Source organism: Molothrus ater, chromosome 14, assembly GCF_012460135.2.
Source record: "Molothrus ater isolate BHLD 08-10-18 breed brown headed cowbird chromosome 14, BPBGC_Mater_1.1, whole genome shotgun sequence".
Taxonomy (NCBI): Eukaryota; Metazoa; Chordata; class Aves; order Passeriformes; family Icteridae; genus Molothrus; species Molothrus ater.
The window spans coordinates 20,047,733-20,065,216 of NC_050491.2; the positions used below are offsets into that span (position 1 = coordinate 20,047,733).

The 17,484-nt window shown below is 37.9% G+C and overlaps 1 protein-coding gene across 1 annotated transcript; it reads right to left on the minus strand.

Moving 5' to 3' along the window:
• Positions 1-1,976: 1,976 nt before the first annotated feature.
• HTATSF1 (HIV-1 Tat specific factor 1) lies at positions 1,977-16,691 on the minus strand. The gene is made up of 9 exons (XM_036401834.2): positions 16,397-16,691; positions 12,662-12,866; positions 12,307-12,354; positions 11,032-11,186; positions 9,847-10,010; positions 8,164-8,263; positions 7,540-7,629; positions 6,923-7,060; positions 1,977-6,557 (listed from the first exon to the last, which is right to left on the minus strand). The coding sequence occupies exons 1-9, from the start codon at positions 16,571-16,573 to the stop codon at positions 6,273-6,275; spliced, it is 1,362 nt and encodes a 453-aa protein (XP_036257727.1). The 5' UTR covers positions 16,574-16,691; the 3' UTR covers positions 1,977-6,272.
• Positions 16,692-17,484: the final 793 nt, after the last annotated feature.

The following is a 17,484-nucleotide window of genomic DNA, read 5'->3' on the forward strand; positions in this document are numbered from 1 at the left end:
TATCTCGCTCCTCTTAGAATGGGTTAATAAGGGCAAAATAGTGCTAGTATTTGTCCAAGCTATTTCTCCTTCAAGTGGACAAGGATCCATGGTCAACACAGGCTTAAGAGTGGTGGCTGTTGACAGCTCACCACAAGACCTAATACTTTACAATATTTTCCACATTCCCCACACTTGCCAGCAGTACTAATTTAGCAGCACTGGAGTATCTGACAGGGAACTCTTCATTCTTGATTTCATGTAGCTCAAAACCATTTTAAAAACAAAAAACTCCCACTTCTCAAGTATTAAACCACAATTTAACAAGCAGGCATTCCCTGTCATCAACTTATTCCTCAAATAAGGGAACATTTGAGGAAGTCAGTGAATTGTCCTACCTTAACTCACTGTCAGTCAGATTTTCCAGATGAGGGACACTCATGTTGTGTCCAGCAGGTCAGGATCCTTCCTGGGCCTGGCCAGCTCTGTGTGCACTGCAGCGACTGCAGCAGAAGACAAGCCACGTTCATGAACTCCCCACACTTTCTAGCCTCCAGCTGCACTGAACGAGGCGTTTCCTTCAGCCTATCTGCTAAGAATGCATGAAATGCACTCCAACGAGTCAACCAGGTTAGGAGGTTTCAGGAATGAGGAAAATAGGATTGTAAGTAGGTTTAGGTTTGTTTGGGTTTTTTTTTTTTTTTTATGACAATGTGTATACAATAAAGAAGATACTGTGGACTTTGGAAAAGCTTGGAGTAGGGTGATAAACGAGATATGGCAATGAACCAAACTTGCCCAGGATGATAAAGGATTTTCCCTATGTTACAGAATATTCAGTCTTAAATTGGTAACAACAAACACATATGAGAAAAAGACCTGTTTCCAATCCAGATAAACTGCATAATCAATTTTCTCACTTTTCTTTGCTGGATGTTTTAGTAACTACAGGGAAGAAAAAAAAAATCATTCTTGTTCTGTAAGGGCTGTCGCAGGAAAGAGGGTTTTTTTGTACCAAGTTTTCCAAAATTAGCAAATTTCAACCATTCCAGAAATGCTGAAACAGGGTCAAACTTGCCAGTCTCAGCTGGAAAAAACACACTGAGGAACTAGTCACCAAACTGGTGACATTATGTCTTTTATAGAGTAGCTTAGGAGTTTGTTTACTCACCCAGAAAGCTGGAGAACACAATCCAATTCCCTCTGCCTAAATACGTATGAATCCACCCCCTGCCCTTCCCAGAACAACTTAACTACCAGGCTAGGAGAGTTCCCGTGACAGTGCTTAGTCTTTTATTGACACACTGTTTGCGCAAACACGTTTTCATTGTGAGACAGACTGGATTCCAGTCCACCAGCAGGGCAGGAGTCTTCAACATCTCCACTGCTCTTTCTCTGACTCCCTTTTCTAAACTGTCTCATATGGCAGAGATTTCCTTCTGCTAAAGCTTTTCAAGACCTTATTTGAGATCTTCCTCTCGTGCTGACAGTTAAAGCTCTCCTCAGGTTAAGATGGCATCAGTTTAAAGCTCCTAGAAAGAACTACCAGGTAAAATGGGATTTTCATCCCTATTCTTCAGTACAGAAATTGAACGACTGATTTCCAGTGCTTTTGAAGCATTCAAAGTGTCAAAACAAAAAAAATTAAAAACCTTTGAGAATAAAAATTAAAATTCTACTTGTCCTTATTAAAAACTTCTTCACAATCTCAATTTTAACTACAGTGTCTGCAGTGATCCCTCCTGCTCCTTTTCTCTCCATGCAGGTCCGTTAATATCCCAAGCCAGGAAGAAGGCTGAGACCAAATCCATAAATAGGGAACAAATACCATATTCCCACTCACAGTTCCAGCAACTTGTCTACTGGGTCCAGCTGGAAGCTCTGGCACATTAACATATGTGGCTTATAAACTGAAGCTCTTGTACACCCAATGCTATGGTATCTTTTACTGAGGAAAAAAAGACAAATACGTTACCTTGAAACTAATCAGCAGAGACTTGTTCTGTTCATGAGTTTGTTTATTAAAAAGGTAGTATAAAACACAACCCCTTTAAGAAACAAATCAAACAAAGGGTATTCTCAGATGCTGTCACAAGTCTAGACATTATTCAAATAGCACTTTGCTTTGTAATGTTGCTTTTTTAAAGAATAAATGAAAATGATTAATTTATTGAAAGAAAAATCACCTGTCAGAAAAAATTCTGAGTTTACTTACTGAAAAGTTTAATCTAACAATATACTTTTCATATTACAGAATGAGCAAGAAAACAGCTTGCTGCAAAAGATTTCATAATTCTATAAATATTTTACAGAACTTTCAGAGTATTCTGACAGTAAGATGTCAAGCTACAACGAGCACTACAATACACACAAGTCAAATCAACACAAATACACAACTCACAGAATTCATTTACCATACTGCAGTATGTTTTCGCAAATGCAGAAATAAGAATTTAAAAATCCAAATAAAATCCATAGGAATACTTTTTTTTTTTTCAAATTCGGTTTGGTTTAGTTTCAAGAATTTCAGGTATGAATATTGATGAAAGACAAGTTTGGGTTTCTATGAAGCATCCAACACCTTCAATTTTCTTAAGTGAATGAAGATAATTATTTTTAACTGTTAATAGGTTAACCTTAACTGAATAATGTGTAGGACGTGTTTTAGCTAAAATGCACTGCATTTAGCATATTAAAGACTTTAAGTGAATTGCAATCCTTATACAAAACCTAAGCTATACAAGGGACTGAAATTCAATTTAAAAATTTTAAAAAGCCAGCAGGAGAAACAGATAAACATTTTGATGCAAAATGAAACTAATTCTCTCTTTACACCAGTATACGAACATTTGAGAACCTGCAAAAAAAGAGAAAACCTTCTAAAAAGCCTTTTATTTTGAGGCTTTTTGTCTCCAGGTGTCTACCTTGGCCATGCTCCTCCAGCCATGTCATGTCTGGTGAATACCTGTAACTCCATAGAAACTCCTTCCTGCAAACCACTGAACAGATTTGATTTTAAAGCCAACTACCAATTTATCCTGAAGCTCAGCAATTATTTTGGATGGTTCAGAAAGTGATTCTGCCAAATTATGGTGAAGGATTAGTTAATACTCTGTCATATTGTATTTAAGTGGCTTTACATCCATATTATTACACTGAAAATTGGTAGAAACATCTATTCCTCTAGTTCAAAACTGAGCAAAAATAATTATCTACAAATTGTTTCAGTCTGCTGCTAGTTATTGTTTCTATCCTATACAGAGGAAAGGAGACAGATTCTCTTAAAACGAACCTCTCACCAAAAGCACAGGGATGGAACAACATGCAGTATACTTGAACACTGGAATGGGACCTAAAAGAATAACCTTAGAAACTGAGCAAAACAGTTGTTGTTTCACTTCTAATGAGCAAGGAAAGTAAACAGGAAACACTTTTAATTAAAGAAAAAATAAAGCGAGAATTCCTTTAGGGTTTTAATTTCTTACAAATTTATGTATGATGCTGATTACTAAGAAAAAATATGTAAGTTTAAAAAGGAACTCCGCTTGTTCAGATTTGTTAAAATTTCTCATTAAACATTACTGCTCTATACTCTAAGAATTTCATAATCATAGTTCAAAATAGCAATTTTAACTTCTGTGAAAATTCTTGATTTTTGTTCAGACTGATTTATACAAATTTCATAAATTCAAAATAACTTCATAAATAATTTCAAAAAGGAAAATATCTAAAGAATTTGGTTTTAATGAAAATCTGCTGAAAAGAGTCACAGCTGCATTAACCTCTCCTTGGACTACTAAATGCCTCAATAACTTAATGAATAGTTTATAAAAATATATTTTTACATTTTACTGGGGAAAATGGAGGTAGACAAAAGGAAAATACAAGTTTGAGTATAATTCCACACTTGAGAACAACATATTTGCATGGAAAAAGAGCTTTTATTACTTAAGAATCCTAGTTAATAGGAAAGCCAGTAAAGCATTTGGTCTCAGTCTTTGTTGGTGCTCTACTTTAGTGTGAGGTCTAAAGGAGAAGGTGAAAGGACTAAGAGCACATTCAACTTCCACACCAAGCCAGTCAAATTTGCACATCAATTGGAGAGAGGAACATACAGCACATACAGCAATTCCTTATTTTTCAACGTCTTATTTCAAATATTAATATTAACCTTGTTCTCCATATCTGATACCATGATAAAACTTCATAGAACTTTACAAGTTTTACACATATTTCCACAAGTTTCCTTGTATCAGGTGTAATTCCACTGTAAAACAAGTGATTTAACCGTGTAGTGTTACAACTGGGCTCCCTTAAAAAAAAGGCAAACAAAACACAAGAGAAAGACATCTAAAGCCTGAAGTCCAGAAGCTGGAAGAAAAAAGGAGCACTGAAAGCAATACTCACCACACTAAACTACACTCCTCATATGCAAACACTTCCAGCTCTCAAAGGTCTGTGGTGCTTATTACCAATAAAAATAACTAAGGCAGAACCAACACAACCCAGGAATGTGCCTGAATACACCACTATGTGCAGCTACTAACCAGGCAGTGTTCCAGATTCCCTGAATTCTTCAAACACCTGCTTTACTGAAACACACAATCCACACACTTGGAAAGATGAGAAAATTGACTTTTTTTAGCTAGCAAGAGCTACATCTCTTCTTTATAATGCAATTCAAAATGGGAAATTTGTCATATCAGCATATGATGAGCCCCCGGACTTTTAAGCCCTAAATTTAATTATGACAGCTATTTTTGTCACAAAAGAAGTGACTTATAACCACAATGGCAGTGTTAACTTAGATGCTCTTGTTGGCATAGCCACCCACACATACTGACTATATATTAAAAAAACTCCAACAAAATAAACTTAGAAAACCATCTAGAATTCAGGAAAAAAATCTGTATGGTAATCTCAGAGCACAAGGTTTGAAAATAACATTTTCAGAGTATTCTGATTACCTCATGATGGAAACACAGCATCTATAGTTTCTTGCAATCCAATATGAATTAAAAAAGTTAAAAGGATTCTCCTTGCAAATATGTACTGGTGATCACCCATATAAACAGTATGCTATAAATTTTGAATTGTTTAGTGCCTAAATCCATGTTCTTCTATCCGTACTTATCAAAACAGTGGAATTCTAAATTAAGAATGACTATGCCCAAAACAGTTCCCCCCAGTTATTTTTGAAAGTCTGCCACTTACTAAAATACCTTAAGTTAGAAGATATTCTAAGTCCTTGCTTTTGGAAATATTTTGAAGAGGAGTACCACTTGCTTTTTCCATATAAGAGCATTATTTGAAAGCATATTTTAAAGTATTCTAACTTTTGCACAATAAACTGCAGTTTGAGCTGCCAAAGCATTTAAATTTTATGAAAGATAGAAAATCCTCCCCACTGTGAAGAGCATACAGAGCTAAATGAAAATGTCGAGGAGAACTCACATTCAACATGCTAATGAAGTTTACAAAAAACCCTTACTCTAATATAAAAGCAAGAACTAATAAAGCCACCAAAAAAATCAAAAGCCTGTTTGGTACCTACTACATACAGACCATGAGAGTGTAAAAACAATATTATTATGTCCCAGAATATGTGTGTTCATGCACTGCTAGTCTCCTTGAGACAATTCCACTCTCTAATATCAACAGAAGATCTAAACAGGGGAAGGAAAACTTCATTTGCTGAATGCTCTGATTTAATAACCTCTCTTCACTCAATTTGCCTTAGGGTTGCTGTGGCAACAGTGTCTACCACTTTCTTTAAGCTTATGACCTGAGGCTACTCATCTGCCACCCAATACATAGCAACAAATCCAATGCATTCACCCTATCTGGATCATGGCATATGTTCCATAAAATTATCCAACATACCAGGACACAAGTTATTTAAATACTGAGTTCCAAGGGAACTTAACAGAAAAATTAACAGTACAATCCACAAATCTTGTAAAAGCTTCGCATTACATAAGTTACATATAGTTACATAAACTTAAGGGCTGGAACATACTTCATACTCACATCATGAAACACTGACAAGCATAGTTAGAACAAAAGAAGCCTGATGAGTTTTACTGTGCTCTTGAGAACTTGAGTAACTTCACCTGAACAGCCAATTAATACAAACTTTTAGACCCCCATTAAATGAAAAACTTCAAAGCATACAGTTGATGACATTCTAATGACACCTATATTCATATGAATATTGCCTGAAGTCACCCTGAAGAAAGGGATACACTCAAACATCACCCTAAAAATCATGCTTTCATAAAGCATTAAAGATGTTATGTATCAGCTTCACCATCACTGCCTGCAAGGCTGCTGTCTGTGGATGGAGCTCCATCTTCATTAATACCCCCACCATTATTCTCCCTCTTATGAGTTTCATCATTTGCATCCTCCTTAGGTGTGTCATTAACCGCTGGAGGCTGTTTCCCTTCGGGCAGTTTAACACTACTTGATGCAGAATGTGAATCAGATGTAGTTTGCTGCTCCTTTGCATCAGGATCCCCTAAAAATGACTCCCACACCTTGAGCCTTTCTTCCCTTTCTCTTGCAGTCTCCTCCACCTGTTAAAGAAGTGTTTATACACATCATTAGAGTCACACTTGTCAAAATGAGTATTTACACAGATGAAAATAAACAAATATTTATATTACAGAAATATCTCAATGCTGACTGTGAACCAGTGATCTGTATATCCAGTGGCTAATCTTCTAAGTTGACATCTTCAGTACTCAAACAGGTCCTCTAATTTTTTGCTAAGTTGAGTAATTGAGAATGATTTTTGGAGACATTCTACAGCTTTTGAAGAGAAGCAAGATAACGCAGGCAGGGGAAGGGTATGGGGACAGGAATGCCAAGGACTCCTAGAATTCAAGGAGGTTTACTGTTTGGAAGACACATTGGATAAAATGGAACCACAAAAAGCTACCTGATAATCCGTTACACCATCCCATGTTTCAGCACTGAGCTGACGGCCACCAAACCACCTTCCATTTAGAGTCAGCTTGCACAAATCAGCTTCTGTTGCTTCTTTAAATGACACAGAAGCGACGCCATCAGGGTGCCTCTGTAAGGACAGGCAACTTGCATTTAATAATATTCTAACTAATGCATTCATTCCAATACCCTTTATATTGTCTTAGAGAATCAATCAGGATATAGCTCCATTCTGATCATACATAATCATGTTTGAAAAGTTCAGTTTTCAAGTTTCCATATGTTGTTCTACTGGCACACACAACACAATTTTTGAACACAAAACAAAAGTTATTTCAGCTAGCTTAGCTACAAATAATGTACCCATACACTTTCAAACTTGTAACATATATCCAAGCTCCTAGGAAGAGCTAGCTGCCTTCACATAGGCTGAAGGAGTGTGCTTAGACATTAAGTTCTAAAAGTTTTAAAGTACTGAAAGATTAAGTCAAGTTTCCACAAAGTAAACACATCCAAATGAATGCTCCACTCATATTTACAGCAGCCTAAACGTTTTGCCCCTTTGCACATTACATCAATTCTGCCAACACAACATATAAAAATACCTACATCAAATATGAGAACCTTCTTTACTTGACCAAACTTTTCACACTCTGTCCGCAGATCTTCTCTTATCTCATTTAGCACTAGAGGATCCTCCTACAAAGCAATTACACAGCTTTAAAGACAAGCATTCACTTCCCTCAGCTCTATTTTAGATCCATCAGCATGTGGTACACATGTCGATCTGTTAAAAGTCCATAAATGAAGTGCTATTATGCTACATTTTCAAAGCTACTTAGGAATTGGCAGACAGCTCTCATTTGCATTTAATAAATACTACTTGTAAATAAAGCTATTCTGTGCTCATTTCTCCATTCTAACTATTACTGTTGTTTACTCCTCTTTCCATCCCAGAAAAGAGTATTGTCAGTTATATAGGTTTTTCAGACAGTGAAAAACCCCAGCTTGAAAAATACATTCTTATCAACATTTTCCCCTTGCTTTTGGAGAGAGATTAATGAATTTAAAGCAGATGTTTGGCACAGGAGAACATCCTTCCCAAACAGCAATTTAATTTTGCTTAATTTTGTTTTCATCCGCTTAGAATTTTGCTACAATTTGTATGGCAGAAAGTTGAGACATGTTAACTTCTAACAGAACAATCTACAGAAGCAAACTGCATCTTCCTACCTCAAAGTCCTTGGGGTGAAACATATTCCTGATAATGACGATGCGTTCATGCCTCATTCGAGTTGCCCCATCTTTCTTCTCTGGCCTCCAATCCAGCTGTCTAATGAAATGAAGCAACAGTAAGAAGATATTGTTGCGGCTCTCTTCAGTTTCTACAAGTATTTGTTGAAAAAAAAAAATCATTAATTCCGCATTTCTTGCGCTATATTAACATATATTTTGACACAAAGAGTTAAGTTATTCTTCTAAAAAATACAGTAATTACCCAGGTTTACTACTGCTACAAAGCATTTGAGATTTTAAGGTACTTAAAGGCTCATAGAAGGAATACAAATAATTTTTGAAAGTATTTTTTAAAACACTGAGAAAATATTTATGAAGTATTAATTCCTTCCTAATATTAACTCAGATAAAGGAACCAGCTGTTTTCAAGTGCAATTAAAATGTCAGTATTTTACCATTTTTTTCTAACTTACTCTGGAAAAAAGGAGATCCACTATTCCCCTAGGTAAAATCTAACTGTTTTTATTTAAAAACATGTAAGAACACATCAACTCTTACACTGGTATTACCAGAAGATGTATTTTGTTCCCCGGTATAGAGCCACTAACACAACCTAGTCACATAGAACACATGTGCTGCAAATCCAGCACATCTAGGACTTTGCCTTCTCACAGCAAACCTTACTTCTTGTAGAAATGCCTACTTCATATCCTATTACAAAAACCCCCACATGTTTACTTACACTTTTAAATCTCAAGATCATACACTGGGGTGGGGAAATCTTAAGTTTCTTCTTGTACCTGCTACTTCAGCTGAAGAAAACTTGGATTTCCAATGAGAGTAGTTATACCAGTAAATTCAACTCAAAAGGAACACAGTCCTTTTATTCACAGAAATTGCTGTCAAATGCTAATTCATAATTTTCATACACCTGCCTACACACTGGAGACTTCTTACAGCAGGAATCATCAGTGTATTTTTGGGGCAGATATATTTCTGGCTTTAATTGATAAGATATCAAGTAGCCTTGCTCCCCTTAACTATTTCTGCATTACTATTTACAATGCTTAGTGAATATTGCTTTCACTGAAATACCAAAAATATTCAAAGTTTTTTCTTCTTTAATCTGCATTTTCTTGGTTCCAAGAGGCAGAAGAACAATTTTTAAGAGACAAAATGAATCAAGGTACAACTCAAAACCCAGTGTATTTTATAACAGAGAGAGACGTCTGGGGAAACCTACAGAGATAATTTAGTATTTGCTCCTAACAGCAGGCATTTCTTGCCCTTTGCAACTACTGCAGTATGACACTAAATATATGTAAGCAGCCAGAACGTTATGACCTTCCAACAGTAAGCCCAGATATTGTGGCAGGACTTGCACACTCTCATCCACCGAAGAGAGAGTCTTACTTCCCCAGAGTTGTAGTATTTTCTTCTACATCTGAAGGCATCATTGCTCCCTGTGTATTAATTTAATGCATGAATCGCCAAGAAGTTCATTTTATAAACACTTAATTTAGGAGTTAGCCCCTTTCAAATGTGCAGTAGTTAAGCTATTTCACTGTCAGACAAGACTTTAACCTTTGCAAAACTTAGCACTGTATTTCAAAGAAAGCATCGCTTTACTAATAGCACTTAGAAGTCAAGCAATATTTTACTGAAATAAAAAATACAAACTTCTGCTGTTGTGACAACTTCTTCTTGTAGTCTTTACATTTCTTCTTCTTTTTGCTTGCATCATACTCCCCCTTCAGTTGGAACTTTGCAACTTCCACATGCAATTTATAGCCTCGGATTTCTGCTTCATCCAGAAGCCTCAAAGCAAGTTGAACTGATTCTCTCTATTTGAAGATAAAGCACAGTACAAACTTTAAAGCACATGGCAAAATCAAACTGTATTCCAATAAGATGTCATTAAGTATACTGTGCTAAGAATCAAGTCCCTGTCACTGAAAACCATAATGCTGTCTTCTGACACACAGCTGGCACTGTTTTCTTGATCAAAACCCAGTATTTCTTCACTCCTGTTGTAATTGATTAATACTTCCAAAACCAGCTGCATATTTCATTCAAATACGACATAGACATGAATCTGCAATATCTAAGCAAGCTGATGAACTTAAAAGCAAGAATAAAAAGGTTTCAGGGAATTGATTTCCTATAAAACTTGTATCACTTTTCCAAGAACAGCAGATGTTGAGACTCTTAAGTAATTTTTAATGTTTTCCTAAAAGTCCTTTAGAGTGAGGACAGCGTTTATGCTTGTGCACTCCATGGTCCTAACTACTACAATTGCAAAAACAGCACAGACTACAAGCCATTTGATTTAGTACTGCCTTGTGCTTCTTGCAGAACTAAAGCCGGCTGCACTTGCAATCGCCAACTTTCTGAACTATTCACAAGTGCAACACATAAGGAAATAGTACTGCGGCCTAAACTTTTAAGGCTTAATAAAGAATGAAAGCACAGTTTTGAACCAAGCCAGTTCTCAATTAAAAGTTTTAAGTACAGGACTACAGTATGTTTCTTCCTGGCTCATTATTTCTCTATTTTTGGTTACACAGTGGCATATTTTCAAAGTAAAAGGTGAAAATCCTCCCGTTTCAGTCCATCATCTCTGGCACCCAAGACAGAAGCATGTAGAGACATGTTCAGCAGGTATTATGGCCATTTCCAGGCCGAGGATGAGGTTGGGGAAGAGGAAACAAATGAGCTTAATGGGCATTTCTGTGTAAATCTTTAAACCAGACACCTATATTCCAAACTGTGCTTTACATTTTCAAGTCTTCTGAATGTGGTTCTGAAATAATGGCCATATGTGCCCTCAGCGTGATGGAAAACTTCATTTCAGTGCACCCTGACCTTCAGATAACAACAGAGGCCATCTCCTTTAAGATTTCCTTCCTTATCTTTGTACAGTTTGATCTTGTGTTCTTCTGTCTGAGGATCTCGCATGATGATACCACATTTTGACATGACTTGTACAAATTCATCTTTTGTAATGTCTGGAGGTAAACCTGCAAAATAAATTCAAACAGAAGACTTAAGTATGGTCTATTTTTAAAAAAGCCTCATTAGAACAAATCTTCCTGTAGCATTTATTTAAACTAAAGATATCAAAAAGGACAACAATTTACATACACTGCAAGAAACCACTGCCCGTGGGCCTTACCTTCTAAGCATTACTTCATACTAGTATTCTGCAAATCCTTGTACTCTGTGCTCCCTAATATGCACACCTAGAGATTTCTTGTCACACATCATCCGCACTGCAGCGGACACAAAGACCTCTGCAAATGTAACCCTCCTGCCCAAGCTTGAAGTCCCACTGCACTTCTAGGTATCAGAGACAAAAAAAAACCCATAAGAACACAACCTATAAACAGACAAGTGTTTTCTTCACTCAAAAACTCAATAAAAAGAGTAGCTGATAATGTATAAAGATTTTAAGAACTGAACTCTGGATTGAGGATAAGAAAAAACCAAAGCAGATGAGGAAATTATGTGGATGTCCTATGCTAGTTTAGCCTGCATGAAGATTTTTGAATCTTTTTGAAAATTATTGTGAAAATGCAAGTATGTGCACTCCTGTGACTGTTCACAACCACCAAGTGTACCTAAGTATATGCATCTAAAGAAAGCACCCCATCATCCAAAAGAAGTAGAAAAACACTGTAATAAATAAGTGCACAGATAATTTCATTTGAGCTTTCACATTATTTTCTCATTCTCTTCCCAACATTTTTTACTGTTTACTCCTTCTTACCTAATAATTATTTATTAGAGAAAATAAAAATTATAGATTAAGTGATGCATATAGTTGATCCGCTGTCTCATCATAAACTTGTCATTATCCTATCCCTTAAAAGCCTGCAGAAAATGTTTTTCCTATAGAAGAATAAATTAGTGACTTGGCTGACACAGCTCAGAGAATACCCCATTTAACAGATAAAAGCATGGAATCTGTCCATTCTACTTCTTTCCCATATCTGCAATTTAAAGGTCACAAAGACATTATTCAGTCATGAATATAACATTAAGCAGCTTGCAAGTGACAGATTGAATAGATAATATGAGAGACATATATGAGTCTCTTTTACCATCTTTAGCTTAAAATATATAAATAAACACTCTTACCTGTCACATAAACATTTGTGTTCCTATCTTCTTCAACGTGAAACCACCCTAAATACAAGAATCTAATTCAGTCATGGTAATACATTAAACACAGGAGCATAAACATCTGTATTCCAACAGATTTATGAGAATTTTTGCTTGCTCACAGAGAAATTCTGAACATGCCTTGCTTTTTTTCCTTTTATATACAGATTCAGGAGGATACTTATGAAGCACCACACAATTTTAGAACCATTCTGCAAATTACCAGCACAATCTTATCTTTGCTGTACCAGATAACAACAATTAACTGCCAGTTTTCCGTCAGTACAATATAGGCCATAGCCTACACTGAGGGAAGCGCTTTGTCACTTACCTGGCTCTAGCTTCCTTTTTTCCAATTTTTGTTTTGGATCTGTTTGTTTTTGTCTTGTCTCATTGGCTGATGGTTGTGTTCCTGATTTCTTAGAACTTACTGGTTGCTTACTTTCAGTGGCTGTACCAGAAGCAGATGAAGTATCTGTCTCATCTGCATGGAAACCATAGTTTGCATGATAGGTTGCCAGGAAATCTTCAGTTATCTGAAAAGAAATTAGGAAAGTTAATATAAAATTTCAAAGAAGTATAAATACAGGTTTGTATTTTAAAGTTAGTTAGGTGATGGTCATTTTCTGATCTGGCAACATAGAAAATAACAATATTTTAAAACGATCTTCGCAAAGCCATACACACAACAAGAACAATCAGTTCAGGCATTACCTGAACTAGACCAAAACACAAACTCCATACATATGCATATGTAGTTTTTACACAAACACTTCACAGGTTCTGCCATTTTTCAAACAAAGCTTTCTGCTTTCCATGTGAGTTGGATCTGCCTGAAGGACAGAAATCAAGTGCTCCTGGCCATGGTGAAGTGCTAAAGTGATACTGATAGTAAGCCAACAATTTATCCACATATGATGATGAATGACTGACATTTGCAGGTACCTGCCTTTTCATGGAATCATTTCCAGAGATGTCATATATTTGTGTTGAGAGGCAGTAAATATTACACTTAACTAGAGATGTTAACACGTTGCTTCCAAGGCAATAGGCTTTACATTATATCGTACAAATAGACAGAGAGACTGTATTTGGATAAAATATAAGACTCGCCAATGCCTATGCTTTAGGGATCAAAATAAAAGAAAAAAAACACAAATTATACACAGTACTTCCAGCCACTGGCAATCCCAGGCAAAGAGATACATCATAGCTTCTTCTGTTAGCATCCCCACATTATGAAGTAATTTCTGAAGTTGCACACTCTGATCTGAATTATTTTTTCTCAAAACTGAGCCTTAACCTTTGAAAAATCTTATCTGACTCTGACCTTTGCTGCAGTTGCTTCATTTGTATTCAAAAGGAAACAAAACTATGTGCCATTAAGCTATTATAAGAGAGCAATTTCAAGTGTCAGTGATGAAAATGTAATCTCTTATCTTCCATAGTAATTTGAAGCTTGATGTTTGAGCTCTAAAATTTCATTATGACAAATCAGAAATGCAAAATTGACAGTAACAGGCTTGTAAGGAATAATGCAAGATGCCATGGTGTCCCATAACTTTAAAGGTGAACACAAAGTAACTCTTAGGCGAAACAAGATTTGCTGCACACCTCAATGAAGAATGTAAACGGCTGCTCTTACAGGTATGACATAACACAGCATCAAGACAAAGTACAACCACATTTAGTGAAAAAAGGAAGACACTGCTCTAATCAGGTACATTATCTTTGACATTAGCTATCTTAGTGAATCCTTAGTGCCACAGTTGATGAGATCCAGAGAATTAAGAAGCTTCTGTACTTGCTGGTGAACAGCATTATTTATTTTCATCAGAGAACCTACTCGTAAATTAGTGATTAAACCTGCAAAAGCATTATTTTTCAGCTTCTGTGTAAACCTCCATTTACTCTTAGCAAATTATCTACCACAGACTGTAAAATTTTGCCACTCTGTAACAAAGATGTTTTTTGCATAAAACACTATCATCCTACCATATAGCCATTACCACTACTTTACCTTAAAATGTCTTTTTACAAGCAGTTTATAAACATATAAAGGCTTTAATTGGAATTCCTGTCATGCCTGATGGCACTAGAAACAAGTAGTCACAGAACTACTTACTGGGGACTTCAATCCAGTTCTGGTGGAGCGCATCACAGAGATCAGTCCTATCTACACACGCACACAGTCACGCAGTTTAGGGTGATTAAGCTTATAGAAAAAGAAACACAATACTACAGAACATGTGGGCGTGTAATTAACTGCTGGTGCCACTGAAAAGGAAAGGAATAGAATAAAACCAAATGAAGAACAGATACCTTGTGCTTGCAGATGACAGCCAATGTCTGTATTTTCACAGCAAGTGATGCAAGCAGCAGATGAATTTCACATGTTATTTTGTGCTATGTCTGTGAAGCACTAAAAAAGTTGGAATTCACCTATACAGTACCATTGAAATTAAAATAATTAAATAATAAACAAGGTTGCAATTACTTCTATTAAATAATTTACTGTCCGCAAATTTTTCTAGGGAATGCTAGCAGAGAATATCATTCACTTTTTGCACTGCTTTGAAATTTGCCTTAGTGGAAGTTCAGCAGACACTGTATTCCCAAAGCAGAGCAGCAGTGCAATCCCAGGCCATAGATAAAAATTACTTAGACCAGTCAGAGTATCTTTTGTCAAGAAACAGATTAAAAGTTTCATTACTGCCCAAGGAGAAAGAAGTACAGCTTCTGGTTACAACAGTCTCCTCAGTTTATCTAGATAAAAAATTCTATTAGTAATCATCAGAAAAACTCTATGATGTATGGGTAAAGAATCTTTGTGCAGCACTGTGGGTCATGGATAGGTCACCAACTTCTACTATACATTATATTCACTAATGAACTTTTCTGCTCCTATTTAACCTATCCAACCCTTAACGCTATCTCCTCTCCAAGACGGAACAGACAAGAAAAACACTTAGGAAGCACAAATGCTACTGAGAAGACACACATTTCAAAAGAGAGGTAAGAAGAAGGGGAAGAAATAGGAGCAAAACAAGAAGAACCCTCTTACAAATTACTGTAGTTACTGGATATAGCACCCCACAGGGAGCCAGAAATACTTATTTCTCCACTGCTCCACTTTCTGAGTCTGGATTTTTCACATTTTTACCCCTCCATAAGCCATCTGCTCCACAGACACCTTCCTAGGTTTACACGCATTCAAACTTGGCACTACAGGCTTCACTCTCTCTCAGATTCTCTGGATTGCAATGAATTCACAGTCACAAACTAGAATTGGCACATTACATCCATCAAGTAGATACCATAAAAGTCTTAATACTAAATTAAGTAATTGCCCTCATTCACTGCTACATGATAAGAAAACTACTATTTCACTCGCAAATCAGTAGATTGGCTCAACATATTAAATCTATGTTCACTCGCCCTTGGAGGAGACATGTTATTACAGCAAGACCATATTTCATAGTTAAAACATTTAACAAAATTTTAAAAAGCTAAAAACTGTAACCTATTTCCATGTTGTGGAATGCCACTAAGATGAATACACTTATTTTTCAAATGTGCTTCCAAGACTGGAGGAGATGGAAAAACACATCTCTTATTTGACATAAGTCTCAGATAACAATAAAAGAGACATAATACTACTCTGTTTTCATCTAGACTTCGTAACATACTAATTAATTTCTACACTGCCCACAAAGAGATCACCACAGCTACTGTGGTGAGACTACAGTGGTGAGCTACAAAGACCTAAGCACATCCCAGGCACCTCTGATCAACATGCACAAATATAACCGTGACTTCATCCCAGGCCCGAACAACTCTACAGATTCTCCGCCCAGACGAATAGCCAACGCGCAGCTCCTCACGACAGCGCAGCCGGTCAAGGACGGAGACGACACCGTGGTTTTGCCTTTAAAAAGGTATGTTTTGGTGCTGCTGAGACTCGCAGCAGACACGATGTGGGTGAATGCGGACACCTGCGTACCGACGAGATCCGGCATCAACCGCTCCTTCTTCTCCCCCTTCCTCGGGGCTCCCCCGTACCTACCTTGGGGAACCAGGCCTTCTTCTCCAAGTCCCACTCGTAGGCAGCCCCGTCCGCCGGGTCCACGTAGGTAAAGGGGTCGGACTCGCCCTCGCCTTCGCCCTCGGCTGGCTTGGCCTCGTACTGCTGCTGGAGCTGCAGCTGCCGGTAGAATTCCTCGTTTCCATCCTCGCCGCTCATGCTGCCCCGTTCACTGGGCCTCGAACACCAGCGCTCCTTCCGCCGCTGTCTGAGGCAGGCACGCCCGCCTCGCCCCGCCCCTCTCGGTGACGGGAGCGCGCGCGGACAACCCCGCACCTCGCGCGGCGACGGCGACCGTCCCAGGCCCTGGCGCGCGCACAAAACCGGAAATACCCCACCCGCCGCCGTACCTTCCGCCCGCCCCGCCCCTTTACTCTGACCTGTAGCCAATGAAACGAGCGGTGTTGGGTCATGCGGGGAGCGACGGAGCCAATGGGAAGCGGAGGGGGAAGTCCTTCCTGGGGAGGGCGGACGCAGGGGATGGGCTCCTGGTGTTAGTGCGTCCGTCGTGGGACAGGGGCCGTTGCCACTTCCCTTCACCCTCAGGCTGCAGCGGTGTTTCACCACACACAGGCAGGGTCTCTGCGTGAGGGCAGCTGCCTCTGGCGCACCAGACTGCTTTGGGCGAGAAGCTGTACCTTGATCGGCTTTGCATGGAGTCTACGGCAGCTTTACTTACATGAGAAATAAAAGTTTAGGGCACAGAAAGTCCTCCCTGCTGCATCTGTTTCCCTATTACGCCTACGACAACACTGGACAGTGAAGCGGCTTGCTGCCAGTGGTGCTGTGCAAGGCTGGCTGCCGTTCGGCACTGGAAGCCTACTCATGTCCTACTAGAGGCAAAGGTAGAACCAAAAATAGAAAAAATTAGATTAAAATGGCGCTCTAAATGTCACGAAATCATATTGCTTCTCTCTGCCCTCTTGGCTGAGAGTGTCCAGCGGTTGTGTTCCCATAGGAAAGGGTTGGTACGTCTTATTAGTGGGATGAAGCTTGGCTTCAAAACACTCAATTCCTTTTGCGTTGATGAAGTTTGCAATTACTACTCTGTCTGTGGATACTTAAATATT